Source organism: Barbus barbus (genome assembly GCF_936440315.1).
Source record: "Barbus barbus genome assembly, chromosome: 46".
NCBI classification, from domain to species: Eukaryota; Metazoa; Chordata; class Actinopteri; order Cypriniformes; family Cyprinidae; genus Barbus; species Barbus barbus.
Genome location: NC_136724.1, coordinates 19185672 through 19204099, shown reverse-complemented (window position 1 = coordinate 19204099; position 18428 = coordinate 19185672). Strand labels below are relative to the sequence as shown.

Genomic DNA, 18428 nt, shown 5'->3' with positions numbered 1-18428 from the left:
GTTGACTTCTTCCTGCCTCTAATGTCTATTGTGCATCAGCTGCCCTTCCGAATGTTTGCCACTGTTTAGTGTCATTAACATCATTACACATAATCACACATAATGTAATCTTGGTGGTTTCAGTGGGAGCGATGTTTAGACATCAGCGTCAGGCCTCCAATGCCTCAAAACCCACAATTATCATCCATTCTAAAGAAGCCCGGACAAAGTGAGTTCTGAAAATCTCTCAGTCTTCTGTCAGTAATATCTAAATCGGGACACGCAAGCGTGATTTTGTTGTTTTGTTGTGGTTTAAATGCAGCGAACGCTGAGCCCTGTCCAAGGCACGATGGCGTCTTAATAAGATAAAACTCTTTGGCAGAGATCAGAGCATTTGCTACAACTGTAACGTGAGAAGTTCGTTAGATTCTCTGTGACTGAGATGGAAAGCAGAAGACAGTGGTAATGAGGCACTAAGTGATTGAGAGATGGAAGACTGGGGTGTTGCTGTCAGAACCAATCAGCTGCATACAGTCAAAGTGATTGCAAGAAAATGCATTACAACATGCATCAACACCTTCGTTTGCTCAATTCAAACAAGCCTTTAGTAAACGCATGGAGCCTTTTTACACCCTTAGCAAATATCATGTGAAGATACGAAAAGCAGAAAATAGAGTTTCTGAGATTTTAACAGCATCCTGTGGTGTATCATCCAGGTATCCGACAAGACCTCTCCACCCACCGTTCTCGGATTCATCCACTCTGTCTGGCTTAAAAAGGCAAGGGCAGAGAGGTGAAAGCACACAGCATGATTTAAAAACTTTAACTCGTTATTAATGAAACCGGTCATTAAATCATACAATAATTAGACGCCCACCTCTCATCAGACACATCTCCAGAAGTCGTCAATAACATAGCAATTACCACGTTTTTAAAGTTAACCTTCACCAAACAAGCCAGCGTGTGGCCTGCGAATAAACGATAGCTCACCAATAACCAGCGCATCTTCGTTCGAGCCGAATTCGCATTGCTGATTCTGTTTGACAGAGCAGTCTTCTGGCTGTCTTCTATATTTCAGTCGGATTTAGTTTTACAAGATTTTTATATGAAACGCTTTATGTGATGGCAACCTGCTGCATGCAGGTTTTCTAAGTACCCTCCAGTGGTTGTATATCACCAAAAAAGCAACAAGAGGCTGTGTGTTTCTGATTTTACCACAGTTAAGAAGTATTTTTAAAGCACAATAAAAACAGTGCAAAGAGTCCCTTAACTGTGGCAAAATTACTGCAATACGACAAAAACAGCTATGTTCAATAAAAGAATAATTGGTTGAAAAATATAAATATTTTAATTGTTTTACTACAAAATATATTACATTTTTAGTTAAGTTTAAGTTTTAGAATAAAATTTGAACTGTAATATTACATATGTTTGTTTGCATATATACATACTATACTGTATATGCACACACTTCACATCAAATATCCCCATGCTGAAGGTGTAGTATCGCACATTAGACCTGGTGCAAATCACCAGTGATTCTCATTAGGGGATGTCGAACACATAATGTTGAAAGCAGCTAAATGGTTTTAATGATATCCTGATGATATTCTGGCATTTCCACCAACTAAATCTAGCAAGGTGTCATGCCTAATGAACAACATACAAATCACGGACTTTTAAAATTGCACATAGAATTGCAGACATGTGCCTGAGCAGGTATTTGAGTCTCGTTAGTACGAATGTCAGTCAATAATTATAAAAGCTGCTTTTATGTGTTTGAGGGGTTTGAAAATGCTGTCCTTAATCTATGCGTTTGTGTACTCATGTGTAGCCTTTAAAAACTAATTAAAACAGGAGTTTAGTGAGCCAAAAATTATGAAAACATAAAAATAACCAGTGGCGTGTTTGGTACAAACCGATATTTGTATATTTCTCCATAAACATTACCAGGGTTTTACAATACAGATTATGTTTAGTGTTACTTTTTTTTCTACAAGTAATGTGTTTTGTGTTACATTTTTACAAATATCCTTCCCCAAGAAGCATATCCACTTGTCACCTCAATCACCTGATCATCACCAAAAAATACAAAAGGAAGTTCAGGAAGAACAGGAAACGTCGCGGTATGGCGTGACAAAGTGGGTTTTAACAAAAGCACCAGGGTTTGTGACAGCCCTCTTTGTAAGTAATGCGTCTCCATTTGTCTCCTGCTGCATCACATTTTCTTCAGCAACGAGCTTCCGTACGGTACGCTCGCAGCCGAAACACTTTTCACCATGCAAAATCAAAAATAATACATCACCCAGAGAGCAGAACCCCTCTCGTTAATCAGGGCTTATCTATGAGCATCTTTTGAGAAGAGGGGGCGACAATGGCAGGAGGTCCTTTCTCGGCAGTCCCTGACCTCTCTAACCCTTATGAATTGCATAGCAGTGAAGAAAAAAAAAAAACAAGGGTGAAGAGTTAAACTAGATTTTTACATTTTATGAAGAAAAAATGCTTGCTGCCGCAATGTTAGTGTATTGTGGTCTATAGATATGGCTCAGGTACCTTCTTCATAAAATACTTCTTCTGTGGGAATAATTCACCTGTTTAATCATCCACCACCCAAAAATGTAAGGTAATATACATCCATAGCACAAAAAACACCTAAGTATGTGCTAGTAATATCGAGGCTCGCCATACTAAAGTTCAGTACGTAAAGATGTTACATAACCTCACAGATTATAAATTCCCTCTATATAGGTGTTAATTAATGTTGCTGCCAGTGACAACGGAACATTCCCAAAGAACAATATGTTTCCATTTTTGTAGCAGCACATATTCAGTGTCAGAATGTGTAATGGATTTAAAAAGAGACAGATTCTTGACATCTTGGGTGGTATTTTAGAAGCATACGCAAATGATGGGTCATTTTTACAGTGTAATAATACAACCTCATATTGACTAGCATCCAACGATCTCTGCCGCCAACTCGTAGCAACTATTGATTGCGGAGCTTTTAAAAACTTCCAAGTATTCTCCAGAAAAGTCTCATCTCGGTGCTGAGCGTACATCTTTTAATCATGTCCTTGCATTTATTGATCACCTTTTAATAACATATACACCAACTTTGAGTAATATTTTGTGGTTGGTACTAATATTCCACTGCTTTTAGGGCATTATGGGTACATTATAACATTAATGGACCGTGTTATTTACTGTACAGTGTTTCATTCTTGTTATCATGAAAGTGACAATGAAATCAAAAGGGACATCAGAAAATAAGACAGGGAGATCGCAGACCCCATCGCTTCATGGCAGTTAAGGTGTTAATTCACTCTTTAAGACCATTGAACCCAAGCCACTGACTCCTGGGCCTATAGCCAAGAAACAATGCTCTTATCTGACTTCCTCAACCTGGCTTCCACTTTGCATATTTTTGCATATTGCCACAGAGAAATTAGCATGTCAATCATGTGAGTGGATGACATTTAAAAAGACGGTAAAGGACTCGTGTGAAATTACAGAAATTAATTGCAAACACTCAGCGCTTTCATTTTCTCCCACAGTCGAAATTTCTTTACATCCCTTTGCAGAGAAATCCAAAAATGCTCTACGTAAAAGACTCATAATTAGGATGCCAGTATTAAGAGACTCAGCGTTTCGAAATAATGAATTGTGTCGGGAAAATAAGACAATCATATGGACAGCTTTAGGCAATGTTTGAATTCCTAAGATCAATGCAGGGGCCACGTAATCACAGTTTAATTTCTTTCTATATAAAGTTATATTATTCTAGTAATAAGATTATTTTAGTTCAGCAGATATAAGTTTCTTAGGTTAGGAGTCATAATTAGAAATGCTTTACAGTGTAAAGAAGAGCCTCTTTGATTAATTTTAATAAGCAACAAGGGATTGTAGATCGTACATAGCCAGAAGACATCATCTTCAAGAATATATTTATTTGTTCCTTTGCTTTGGGAAAAAAAAGGAAGGAAACAAATAATAGTGATGAGACTGTACACAGCCACAGAGTTTGAAAATAAAAAGCAAAGCTCCTCACTGCCAGCCCCAATATGATAATCATTACTTTATTCTAATAGTAAAATGTCACATTTTATATAATCCATTGATACTGATAACAGTCAGTAAACACAATGAGAGCAAATGAAAGAAAGAAAGAAAAAGAAAGAAGAAAGAACAATAAGAAAGGAAGATACAAACAAAAGGGAAGCAAAGAAAGCAAACAAATGAGGAAAATAAAGGAAACAGTGGTAAGGATGGAAGAAAGAAACATTAAAATGGACAAAACAGATGAAAGACAAAACCAGGAAGGAAGGAATGACAGAAGAAGGGAAGGGAAGGGAAGGAACAGAAAAGGAAAAGGAAAAGGAAAAGGAAAGGAAATGTTAAACAAACATTTAAAATGGAAAAATTAAAAAAAAGAATGAATGCATGAATAAATGAAAAAGTTAAAGAACAAATAAAAGAAAGAAGAAAAAGCAGTAACAAATGAAAGAAAGAAAGAAAGAAAGAAAGAAAGAAAGAAAGAAAGAAAGAAAGAAAGAAAGAAAGCTAATAAACAAAAAAAGAGAAGAGTTGTTCCTATTGTTCGAGCAGGATTGAGTCCTGGGACTCAGATGATAGTAAAAGATGCTCAGGAGCATTGAAGGTCAACATGTAATGGCAGTGAATGGCTCAGCTGGAAGAGAACAGGGCAGAGGGATCTGATGAGAAACCAGGGTGTCCTTCATTGAGAAGCAGTGAGCAGTCCGACCATGCACTGTTAGGTTAGCATGGCAAAAAACAGCGGCAGCTCAAGGAGTCGGGCGGAAAATGAGATGTGAATGGGGTTACTGGTAGAGGGGGAGAAATTGTCAAGTGGATCATCCACAGCCATTAACTCGGACAGAGAGCCAGGGAGCTGCCAGTGATTCAGAGAAAAAGAGGCTTTCTCCATCTTTTCTGTGTACATGCGTGTCTGTCCACATAATAGACAACAAGACAATGTGTGAAGATGCATATAAACTGACCGATTCCAATGAACACAGCTTTGTATCCCTCCTGCTTCAGTGAGAGAAGCGTCATTCCATCTTGGCTGAGTCCTCGGTCACAGACAATCTGAAATAGAGTTCAAACAAGCCATATCAATAGAAGCAAGACCACAGAAATGCTCCATGAAAGACCAGAAGCTCATCAGAAGGCATGTAAAACGGGGTCTGTTTGAGATTGCAGGAGGGCATCTCTGAATTCATCATCTGGCAACGGAAAAGGCGGTTGGAAAAGTCTCTGACTGCTGAAAAAAAACAAGAAAGAAAGAAGCAACAAAACAAACAAGAAAGAAAGAATGAAAGAAAGAATCTCATTTGAAGGTCTGTAAAATCATGTCTGTTAGAGGTCTCAGGAGAAAGTCTCTCAATCCTTCTTATGTCAGTGGAAAAACAGCTAAAAGCCTATCTAAAAGAAGGCAAGGAAAGTAAAGGAAGTAAAATAAAGCAGAGAAAAAAGAAAAGAAAAGAAAAGAAAAAGCAGAGTGGAAGTAAGAAACAAAGAAAAAAGAAAGGAAGGAAGGAAGTCTTGTTTGAGGTCTTAGGAAGGCATCTCTGAATCCTTTTTAGGGAAAAAAACCCCAGCAAAAATTAAGAAAGGAAGTAAAAGAAATGGAAGGTAAGGTCGGTAAAATGAAGAAGGAGAAGAGGAGAAGAATAAGAAAAAGAAAAGGAAAGATGGACTGAAGAAAGGAAGAACGGAAAAGAAGGAAGGATGGATGCTGGGAAGTTAGAAAGGAAGAACGAAAGGAAAGAAGGAAGGATGGACAGACAGACTGATGGATAGACGGAAGTAAGGAAGGAAGCATGTCTTGTTTGAGCTTTTTGTTGGCATCTTCAAATCTTTCTTGTGTATACTAGAAAAAATAAAAAAAGTCAAGAGAAGCCAGTCGCAAAAAAAAAAAGACGAAAGGAAGGAAGAAAGGAAAGGACAAGTTAAGAAGGAAGCAAAGAAGGATGAAAAGGAAAAAAACCCAAAGAAGCTCAGTTGAAGGCCTGTAAAACCGTGTCTGTTTCACAGGAGGGTGTATCTGAATACTTCTTGTGTCAGCGGAAAAGACGTTGGAAAAGTGTCTGTCCTCCTCCAGAGCCTTACATCCACTCCCGCTCTCCCGAGTCTGTTTATAGGTACTGAGGGAACATGTAAATCTGTCATCTCACCCCCTCCCAATCATCCTCAGCTCTTCACGAACTGCGGAAAAAAGCATTTCCTGTGTAAAATGAATCCTGAGCAGGTGTGCCGGATGACAACTATTGATTGCCCTTTCTCGTAGCTGAAGCATTCAGGAAACAAACAGACAAGCGCATACAGCCCCGAGGTGCTCGGCTGCCACTGTCTGCCACCCCTAATGCAACTTTTAATTGTTTTTTATTAATGCGGCTGACATTTGGACTGCTGATCCTCCCTGAGACCTCTCGCCCTTCCCGGCTTCAAAAGGTGGCGTGCATAGTGGCTCGGAGGAGGGGTAGGATAGGGAGGTGTGATGGCTTTCATTACCTTCACTCCCAGGTCTTTCATCAAATCCACCTCGAACTGAACCACATCGTATGGCAAGCGGAACTGCGGAATCTCGGAAGAGCTGTAAATCAAGAGAGGAAAAATTAAATGAGAAGAAAAGGAAGGGAAATGAGAAGGAGTTAGGAAATGTAAACGGAAAATTTCCGTCGTATGCTAAGGATTGTTCCATCTCTGGAATTCTAACTTATGTTATAGGTCCTTTAGTCTTCAATTGTGCCAGTCTAAATGCCAACACAACCCCAGTGTCTTGTTTCTACTACGGGAGACTGCTGGGATTGAGTTGCATTGGATATTCAAGACCCCCCATATGTAATCGACATGCTGGGTAAACTAAACAGCAGTGGAGATACAACAGCACGTAATTGATAACCTCATCCCAACTCGGCATTTGAAAGATGAATATTCCCAATTACAGAGACCATTCATTAATTATTCTGACCTTCTACAATGTGCCCCATATTGATTGTGGCTGGCCGGATCAACAATGCCCTTTAGTGGACCATCTTAGATACAGGTTGAGAATTCTGAGTATGAACCATGGGTCAGAGTAATTACAGACCTCAGTCCTCCAATGAACCTCTGCTTCTCAAAAATGGTGATGTCGTCGTACCCAAAGCGGGCCAGGAAAGAGGCGCAGCTGATGCTGGCAGGGCCACAGCCAATCAGAGCTATTTTAGAGTGATAGCTCTCAGGAATCTGATGTGGAGGTGGGAGATCGGGATTCCGTATCTGAGGAACTCCCATTTGTTTGAACACCTGCAAATACACAAGAAGAAAGGCAATACATGTGCATAATTGCACCTTCATTGGGAAATTGGAGACATTTTTTTTTTAGTTCTAGACTGTCACAACCTTCAGAAAACTTGCAACAAATTCAAGATGACAAATTTGATGAAAGGACCAGTTCAAACTAGCTGGCATTAATTTCTGGCTAGTTCATGCTGGTTAGTTCAGGTTTGGTGCCAATATAGTTGGTGGAAACCATAAAGTCTAACTGATGAAGCTGGACTTTCAGCACCGACTTTCTGGTGAACCCATATCTATCTATCCATGCATCCATCCATCATTAACCTATCTACCTATCCATCCACCTACCTATCCATCCATCAACCTATCCACCTACCTATCCATCAATCTATCAACCTGTTTGGGTTGGGCTGATAAAAAATGCCATCATCCATCGCAGATGGCTGATAGACATCACGATGTTGAGCCAGCATCGTGATTCCCCCATCGTGATTCCCAACACAGTGATGTTTCACTGTAGACGTTGTCCAATGCCACTTTTGTAGACATCACCAAACCCTACAACCTATCCATCCATCCATCAACCTATCCACCTATCTATCCATCCAACCACCCATCCATCCATTAACCTATCCACTTACCTATCCATCAACCTATCAACCTATCTATCCACCTTCGTATCTATCCACCTCTCTATCTATCTCTCTATCTCTCTATCTATCCATCCGTCTGTCCATCATTATGTCATTCTAGCCATTATTCAATGAAGCTGGTCAAAGATGGTCTTTATGGTGAAGCTCAATGAACAAGTTTTGCTGTTTAATGTAGTTGCAAAGTCTGTTGGGAATTCTAGACCATCAGCATCCCAAGCATCATGCTGGTGACCAGCTTTGCTTGTACAGACACCACTCTCACATTCAGAGGCCAAAAGCGATATTGTCTCTATTGATAAACTGTCTTTGAAACACAACAAGCTTTGAGAGCCTGCCTGGATGCAGAGTCTAGCATGCTCTTAATTTGCCTGATGAGGAAAAAATGACACACTTGAATACATAAACCAGGCAGCAATTTGATTCATCACTTCACTATTAAAAGCCAAAGCAGAAGCCCACTCAAGAGGCGCTAAGACAAAAGTGACACAAAGAACTCATTCAGCTCCTACGAACAGGAACCAAATGAGATGACAAAGAAAAAGGAATTATAGAAACTCATTCATTGCACCAGAGTTCTTAACACAGATGAAGACATCAACATAAAGATAGTTAGCAGATACATAAAAAAATGCAGCAAGTTATCCAAACAGGCATTAATGAGGAGCCTGTGGCGGTATATCCATTACAAGAAGTAACATAAGAGGGCTGATGCTTTGTCTTCCTAATAAGATTAGCCAGATCCATATGTAAAAGCCTGCACTGTTAATACAATATTATGCCTGAACAGGCAACAATATAGGTGATATTAATATAGTTATTCATGAGTTTCATGGACTGTGAAGACCAAATTGCTACATGACAATGCATTTTTAATAATCCCTGAGAGCAGTTTATAGACTCTCCTATTATTGCAGTTTCAATGAAACAAGCAATGCGGCAGTTCAAAGCACAATCTCATCTTTTGACAGATCAGTATGGCTACATTTGAATGATGGACTACACCTGAATAGCCATGCGGCAGCGGGTCAAAAGTCATGTTAGGTAAAAGGCACCTGGGGATACATTAGTCCCACAGACATGCAAACAGCCTCTTCTGAACAAGACGTTGGCTGTACTAAATGGCATAATGCTCATCAGATCAGAAGAAATAACAGAAAACGAATCATATTAAAGCAAACTTTACATCCAAACATAATTCTGTGAAACATGCTTTGTTTTGAAACTAGATTCAATTGTAAAAAAAAAAAACAAAACAATGAGAATATAGGCATAAATATAATATATAATAATACAAATAAATAACTAGGGATGCACCAATATTACAATTCCAACCAAAACCTATAAGATAATAATAATAATAATGAGTGATTTAAAAAAAAATTGAATTTTTATTATTCCAAATTTTGACCAGTTATTTTGGGATTTGCTAAAGACTTATATTGAACAGTGTTATTAAATTATTAGAACTTGTCTGATTAACTTATAAAAGGTATTTATACATTTCTAACATCACTGATGACAAATCTGGTACTAATACCGTGCATCCCCAGAATTAAGTGGTATAAATTGTATAATTGTTGTATAAATTACCTATAAATCATTTCTTAATCAAACCTGATGGAAAATAGATACTCAAACTGGCAGCGTTGGCATGTGAGTGGGAGTTAGTCAAATTCCTCTAAAGATGCTAATGTGCTCGGCCACCTCTGGATACCAACGCTGCGTTTCCCCTGTAATTGAAAAGAGACACCAAGTTATCTGTGATTGCAGGCCGACTACAGGAGCAGCCATTGAATGACGGTGGGCCGTGATAGGCCCTTTTTCTAGGCTTATCTAATTATCGGCTCGATAACCAGACTGACCTCTCACATTTAAGGAGAGAGGAGCTGCCACCTAGACAGAGATGTCTAATAAGTCACAGCAGAGGTGGGCGGCACAAGAGAGAGAGACTGCTTTTGTAATTGCTCTTCTTATCCTTCATGAAGTAATGAAACTTAACATGCCAAAGTGCTTCCTTTTTTTAGCCTGTGGTGATTGTGTGGAACAGGTGGGGTCGGGTTACAAAGGTGGGCAGAAATGAACTGTCGTGTTCACTGTTTCCTCCTCCTAGCAGTCAGTTAAGAAACACGCTCGCCTGAAAACCTGTTAGAATTGCAAACAAATTGCTTAAGGTAAAGAAAAACAAAGCCTCCGGCAACACTGAAACGCAGCCAGCTAAACTTATTCATGTCAGCGGGCATGTTTTTAAATTGCATTTGTAGTGTGTGCCTGCTTATATACATTCAGAAGAAACCCTGAAGCTTTAAAGAGGCACAAAGGTAAGAGCAGGAACATTTATGCTGCTTTTGTATCTAAATAATGAACCTTCAACTACTATTCACACTAAATTGGTTTGCATTAATTTGAACACGTTTACACTACTGGGAGTAAAAAAAACAGTTCAATTATACAAATGCCTGGTTTATATTGTAATATTTTTAAGAATATATGATATTTTTTAATATAATATGAAAGCAGTAAGCAGATAATTATCATGTTTTTATCTTATAGTCTGAGAAAAAAATTATTCTCAGAAATTGTGAGATATACAGGTGCAATTCCCATTTTTATTTTTTTATCCCATGGCAGAAACATGCTCTCATAGATATTTTGTGCATCCATATTATAAAGCTCTATGAACAAAAGGTGCATGTGCATTTGCAGTGATATGCACAGCATCTATGTGAACAGGTGTTTCGTGTCCTGTTTATTTCAGTAAGGCTAGGACACTGCATTGACCATCAACCTTCACCAGCTACAGGAAACTCCCACTTAGCCGTTCACACAATTGTGGGTCAAGTCGAGCAATCAAACCCACGCACTTTCATTTCTATTTAATTACTAGCTACCACACTGCTGCGTACCTCCTGCAAAGCAAAACATAAATACATAAATGAATTAATGAATAACACACCTGAAGTTTCCATCATTTTGAAACAAAAAACAACGTGACCAATCAAATTCTATGTATTTAAGTTTACAATAACAGTGATTACGTAAACCCTGCCCTGCTTTATTTCCTGTAAATTTCCTCACAGATCTGTTTACCGCAAACCAGTTTGCCAGCACTTGCTCCTTTTTAGTCACTTCCTCTCATCATGAAATACAGACCATCATCTTGTGGTTTAGACATTGACTATCTGCTGCTCCCTTTGATTTCTGCATCTTGCGTGATTGACACGAGGCAAGTTGTTCCCTGGCATCAGCTCACAAATGTCGTGTCAGAGGACCGGGCCGCTGAGATGAATCTCGGCTGTGGCAGTGGAGAGTGTCACACATGAGTTCATACTGCTGCCGACTAGAGCTGAGAGACTTCATTAACACTGGCACGCAACACAACCTCTTCATGACAGCATATGGGATCAAACCAAACACAAATACACTATTTTCTAACAGGTTAACTCCACTAAAACACAAGGGAATAGTTCTTATGTGGCAATTTTTAGATATACGAAAACTTAAGCATTCAGAGTTGCTCATTTTTTTTGCAAATTTCTCTTCATATGCAGTCTAATCTATCTGCCCTGTGGCATACATGGATTCTCACTCAGGTGAGCTGCTAAATATGATAATACAAATTCAGTTTGTCTAAAACCTAATATGGAAATCAGACAATGAAAAGGTAATATCTTTCTCCCTACAAACCTCAAATATACCTTTTCAAAGCAGTGGTCCAACGATTACTGGTTGTTGAATTGTGATGCTCATGTGGACGATGCAGGTTCGAATCGGACATGCAACATGGCCCAGTTACCAATTACTTCTTGTTACTCTCTATTGTGCATGTCCAAAAAAACAAAACAAAAAAACCGCAATAAAGTCTTACCTCTGTGGCAAACTGCTGCAGTCCCCCGATGTTGATGGGACCTTCCTCGGATGCATACAAGTTACACCCCCCGACACACAAGTCTGAGGTGGGACACACCATCCCACATGTCAAACCCAGTGGGTTGTCTGAGAGAATGGTCCGAGCGGCTCCATAATAATTCTGTGAACATCAACACAAAAATGTCTTACAAACCCTAGCGAGCTATCCTATGATTTCCTATCAATTTTTAGGAATCACATACAGACAGCATTACAGCATTCCAAAAATTCCAGCAAAATAATGTTCCCTTTTTAGGCCAAATTCTATTTGTATTTGCATATACATTTATATTTGTACATGCCAAAAAATTATATGTCAAAAAATATATTTGTATATTTTATTAAGTACTATAGTATATAGCTAAAATTGTTCAATCTACTTAAAAATAGAATATTTCATCCCATATGTGCACATCGTGTATTTCTTTTTATTTGTTTGTGCTAATTAGGAAAATGTAATTTGCTTAACAAATGAAAGAAATTTGTTCTTTTTTTAAAAAAAATCTTACGCTCACCTAAACTGCATTTATTTGATCAAAAATACAACAAAGTGAAAAATGTTGTATTGTATTATTATATGTTGTATTATTACATTTCAAATATTTAAATATATTTTAAAATGTAATTTATTTCTGCTATGCAAAGGTGAATTTTTAGCTGCCATTACTCCAATCTCCAGTGTCACGTGATGAAACTGTCTATTTTTTTAATTAGATAGAACAGCTTTAGACATATACTATAGTACTATGTGCAATACAAAATCTTTTTTTTTCCAGTTTCGCTGCTTAATGTTACTGTGGTTTGAAGAATAAAAAGTTCAAAAGAACAGAATTTATTTGAAATAATTTTTGGGTAACATTACGTGCTGTCACTTTTGAAAAAAAAAGAAACCCTACTGGCTGAACAAAAAAAAATAAAAATAAAATAATAATAATAATAAAATAAAACTTTATCTACATACCATTTTTTTTTATGTTTTCTATTTTTTTGTTTATTTATATATACGTACAGTATGTGTATTTTATTCACATCTTATTTTTATTATCTGTGTGTTGTTGTTGTTGTCTCTGTGTACTGGAAGCTTGTGACACCAAAACAAATTCCTTGTATGTGCAAACAGACTTGGCAATAAAGCTCTATCCGACTTCTGAAAAAAGCCAACAAAAGCAACATGAAGCATCTTGCAATAGCAGTTTTCAGTTATCAATGCCATTGTATCCAGCCATGATTCATTTATTCTGAGAGCAAAAATCAAACAAAAGGGAACATATAGTGCATAGTATTTGGCTGGTCATGTAATCACAACAATATGTGACCCTGGACCACAAAACCAGTCATAAGTGTCAATTTTTAAAAATTGAGATTTATACATCATCTGAAAGTTGAATAAATAAGCTTTCCATTGATGTATGGTTTGTTAGGATCGGACCATATTTGGCCGAGATACAACTATTTGAAAATCTGGAATATGAGGGTGCAAAAAAAATAATACAAAAAAATAAAAATACTGAGAAAATCGCCTTAAAAGCTGTCCAAATGAAGTTCTTAGCAATGCATATTACTAATCAAAAATTAAGTTTTATTATATTTACGGTATGAAATTTACAAAATATCTTCATGGAACACAATCTTTACTTAATATCATAATGATTTTTGGCATAAAAAAAAATTATAATTTTGACCCATACAATGTATTTTTGTCTATTGCTACAAATATACCCCAGCGACTCAAGACTGGTTTTGTGGTCCAGGGTCACATATCTCCCTGACCCATTCTATATGAAATAAAACAGCTTTTGTTAGGTTACTGAAATGAGTGAAGTCACGCTTTTCAAACGCACATTTAATTTCTATTAGTGCATGCTATAAATAACAAAAATGCACCTTTAAGACTTCTAGTCATACACAAGCATCCAATACTGGCATTGAAAGAAAACTTTGAGCAAACTCTTTTCATTCTCTTCCTTCTTTCTCTTGTCTAACAGGCCTATTCTGTCAGTAATCACCCCCCTGACTGACACGTGTCTAGTTTTCAAAAAAAGCTTTCCCCATCTCTCTTCTTCAGACAGCCTTGAATTAAGGCCAGAACGCTTCAATGGCACTCTCTAAACTCACAGTATGACGGAAACCTTGACAGAACAACAGCGCTGCATCGAAAACACAGTGTTCTCAGCGACAAGCATTAAAGCTGTTCTCCAAGGGCTTTATTCAAATGCTGATTGTATAAGTCAGTTTTCCTGCTTCAAATGAATGACTGATATTCAAATACACAGTTGCAATGTATCCATAAGCGCCGCTGTAGTACAGCTTTAAAACGCTCCCTCAAAAGTCAAACAAATGAGCACAAAAGCTCATTATTCCTCACGAATAATTCACGGCATCCAACAGCAGATCTCTTATTAAAAGCATAACTCAAAGCTCACCACAGTGGTTCAGCCTCGTTCTGCATCAGCTCTGGATGTCACAATTGCATCTGTTACAATGGCAATGTATGTCATCCTGACGAAGAGCTCAGGTCTGACACCTTGTGTGATGTTGGCTTGGGTTTTAGTAGATGGAGACCAGCTAGGACTGCCAATTCAAACATTTTTGTATTTCTTAAGCCCAACTCACACCGCACAGACAAACGCCAACAAACAAGTTGGCCATTGGATTTAGAATCTTATGAAAAATAACTGTCATGTTCACACTGCCCCAACAGACACCGACCAACTCTATATCTATAAGCATGTTCAGTCGGGTGAAAACAAACTCCAACCAACGCCAACCAATGCCAACAGGGTTAACACACTGATCCAACAAACTCCACCAGACTAGCTTCTTGCTGTTTGTCTGTGCGGTGTGAATTGGCCTTTAAGCCGAGTCAACATGAAACGCAAGCCATTTATTTCCGTAAAGTGATGTATTTCTGAGATGTTATGTAATCCAGCACAATGTAATCCATCTGGATCATGAAAAGTGGACGTTTCATACCTTAATGTGTGAGTTTGTGGTGGATTGTGGAGAAATGCTGCCCTCTAAAACACTTTTGAGAAAGCTTTTTGACCAAAACGGCGAGGCTGAAGGTCATTTTCACATTTGAGATCATGACAAATCCCAATTTATTTTTCAAACCAATCTTGTTACTGTAAAACCAATTACTGTTAATTATTGGCAAGCTTTTAGAAATTCTGCATTTACTACAACTCACTCCCATTCGAGATTGACCGGTTCGGGTGTTAAATCTGGATTCTGAAGCAAAATTAGTTGAGAAGCACTGTTGTATGAAGCAAAACACATGAAAATACTTAAATGTAAATGCAGAAAAAAATAGATTGAGACTGAGTTTCTTAATGTAATTAAACTCGTGATGAACTTTAGATAAAACGACATGCATATATAAGATGTGACTTATGTAGCAGCATTTGAAATCCCTGGAGTCTGTTTGGAAAAAATCTAATCAACCCAAGAGCACACTACAGATGAAAAGAAGAGGGAAAAAAGCGCAACAAGAAAAATATGACATTTCATATTCATACAATATGAAATGTAAACATTAACACCATAATAAAAATGCCTTACCCTACAGAAACATATTTGATGCGAAAGTTACTTATATTAGGAACCTGTTGTACAACGTAAGGGAAATATATGAAATGTGATGAGTTAGATAATAGTTCTTTCTGTTGTTTTGCTGTTGGTTATTGGGCTGATGTGTCCCTGATCTTGTTGGCTTGCTATATCCGAGATGCTAAAAGAAATGATGATACCCAGAAATAGACGCCCATGAAATGAAAATCAAAGTTTTGTGGCTTTTAGTCCATGTCTGTTACCTTTGAGGCCATATATATATTCTTAAACATTGTAGCTTTTAGTGGATATATGCATTTAAAATACTCCCTCTCTTCCTGGAAAATGGACCAAAAATACAGATGACTCATCCTGCGTGCAGAGGGGAATAATAGGGCTTTCTGTCCAATAAAACGCTCTTGAAAATGGTAATTTTCCCCTCTTCCTAATCTGACCTGCAACTGACTAGCAATAGAAAGTAGCTAAGCATGTTCTTGGCAGACTACAGTACGATGAAAACTAAAGGTGGAAATGTAAAACAATTATAATTTGAACAATAATTAAATAATTAAATTAAACAATTAAAAAATCATAATGGCTATTTAAAAATATAAATTAATATATAAATATAAAATAAAATTATATTTAAAAAAAACACTTTCTTGTGTTTGTATAAATAATTATATAACTATATGTATGTATATATATGTGTATATATGTGTATATATATATATATATATATATATATATATATATATATATATATATATATATATATATATATATATATATATATATATATAGTACACACACACACACATAATACTTGTGTACTTTTAATAACGAAAGTTAAAATGAAAACATGAAATGCCATTCAAATCATATGCTTTGGAAACTCATAAGTCAACATTTTATATAAAAATGAAGTAAAAGGGTTATTATAGGTTATTAATAGTTTTTATAGTTATTATAGTAAGACATTTTCATTTTCAAACATTTTTTATTATTGAATTATTTTATTTCAGCTAGTTGCCAAGGCAACATTTCTCATATTAATTTACTTCAACTTCTACTAATACCTGGTAACTAAAACTAAAATAAAAACGAATAAAAAAAATGTAAATATATATTTTTTTAAAAAGGCAAAAACACTCAACAAATTTAACAAAACTTTAACATAAATATTACTCTTTATAAAGATTTAACATTAATTAATAATCAATTAATATTAACACTTTAAATATTAACACTCTCTCAATAATACACCTAAGTGACATCACTGTAAAGGAAAGTTGTTTCAGGACAGAGCAAGATCTCACATTTTGGTGAAACATTACAAAGTCAAACCTTTACTTCAACTGAGCACAATGAGACCAGAAACATTTATTAAGAAAGTCAATGCCCAGATACAAAACATACCTTGTTTGCAATACTGGTAATGAAGGCCTTTATGTTCAGATTGGTCGGGCAGCTTTTCTGACACGGTGCATCTGCACACTTCAAACATCTGTAAGAAAACAAGACTGTGCTTGAATTAGCCCACATGCAATGCAAAGTAAAGTTATTTACACTAAGAACAGAGAACTTTGTGTCGTCGCCCCACTGGAACAGCACATTCCAGCCAATTACAAACACTCTACAGCACCCAGAGGAAATCAATCCCCCAGCTTTTGTGCCAGAGGACTTTTCTCCCAGCAACTACATCTCAAAAGACGCCATATTGATGACACACCGGTTTTGAATGACAAATAGGATAATTTGGAGCCGCCCAATTAAATATTCACGTTTGGCCCCTGGATGTGAATGGCGTGTGACAGGAGGCAGCCGACTGGGGCTGCTGGGAAGGAAGGAAGGGAGGGAGGGAGGGCTGCTACTGTAGCTCACAATCATTATTTCGCATTTTACAAACACACAGCTGTTTAAAAATTCACCACGCTAATGACTTCAGATGATGTATCAGTAATTTGGAAGAGTGCTTTTTCCTTTACAATGAGCACAAAGGGAGGAGGGCGTACGACTGGAACAGAGGAAGGAAAAGGAGACGTGGAAACAAGGGAAGAAACAAAAAAGACTCCCCATCACCTTCAATGTGAAACGCACAACTTGTACCATGAACCTGAACACAAAAAGTGCACAAAACACACCGGTAAGAGCAGAGCAAACACTCAACACCTGCACGTTTAGATTCACACGCAGCTGGATGCCCATAATAATCCCGTCTCACAATTCTCAAAGCTCGCCTCGAACTAGAGTGCACAAGGCTGCCATTAATACCACTTACCGGGGTGACAGTGGGGTAATTACTGTAGTGCTGCGGCCAGGTACCGGCGCCACAAAGGACCACACAGTGCTACCATCTCGCTTTTATAAACCAGAGTGGCTGATCATAATGTGACATTAGTTTTGACCTGCTTTTCTTTATTTGATCATAAATTATCCTTAGCCTAAAGGATTAGGGATATTGCAGGAGTCTTGGCCCGGGAGAGGGTCTGGAGTGGGCTTTGACGCTGAGATGAAGGCTAATCTCGGAGGATGCTGGGCCTATCGCACTTCTGATCTGCGGCGAGATGATTAATACAGAGAGGGAACACCGAGCAGCTGCGGGAAGACATAAAGCCACACTCGCATAAATATCTCTCTCGCTGGCATTCCTCTCCGCTTATTGTGAAGGAAAAAGCACTCTTCCAAATCAGTGATATATCATCTGTTATGATCATTGGAGTGTGTATCTTACAAAATATGCATGTAGAACATGAAATGGTGCAGTGGTTCATATTCAGCTTCCTGTACCATGAATACATTAGCACAAATGTATTCTCTGAGTCTTTGAAAATACAATAGTTCTATATAATGAAGATATACTTTAGAAAACTAACCATAGACCATTAATGAATCAAATACATGGTAGTGATTATGACTAGTAATAGGTTGAAATATCATCCAGTCTAATTACATCCAAATTACATATTTTGCTGAATAAAAACAACATGAAATAAAAATGGATTTATTGATACATATTTTTGGTTTTGCTTGATAAATTTT

At 37.4% G+C, this 18428-nt stretch overlaps 1 protein-coding gene across 3 annotated transcripts in view; it reads right to left on the bottom strand.

The window, feature by feature from the left end:
- LOC306865286 (dihydropyrimidine dehydrogenase [NADP(+)]-like) overlaps nucleotides 1-18428 on the bottom strand; it is a 189160-nt gene that overhangs the window by 126171 nt on the left and 44561 nt on the right. For all 3 annotated transcript variants that reach the window (XM_079409817.1, XM_079409819.1, XM_079409818.1), the window contains 5 exons: nucleotides 16806-16893; nucleotides 11797-11958; nucleotides 7091-7287; nucleotides 6511-6592; nucleotides 4998-5085 (listed from right to left, as the gene is read on the bottom strand). In XM_079409817.1, the coding sequence (XP_079265943.1) occupies nucleotides 4998-5085; nucleotides 6511-6592; nucleotides 7091-7287; nucleotides 11797-11958; nucleotides 16806-16893 (617 nt within the window). The remainder of the gene's footprint in view (nucleotides 1-4997; nucleotides 5086-6510; nucleotides 6593-7090; nucleotides 7288-11796; nucleotides 11959-16805; nucleotides 16894-18428) is intronic.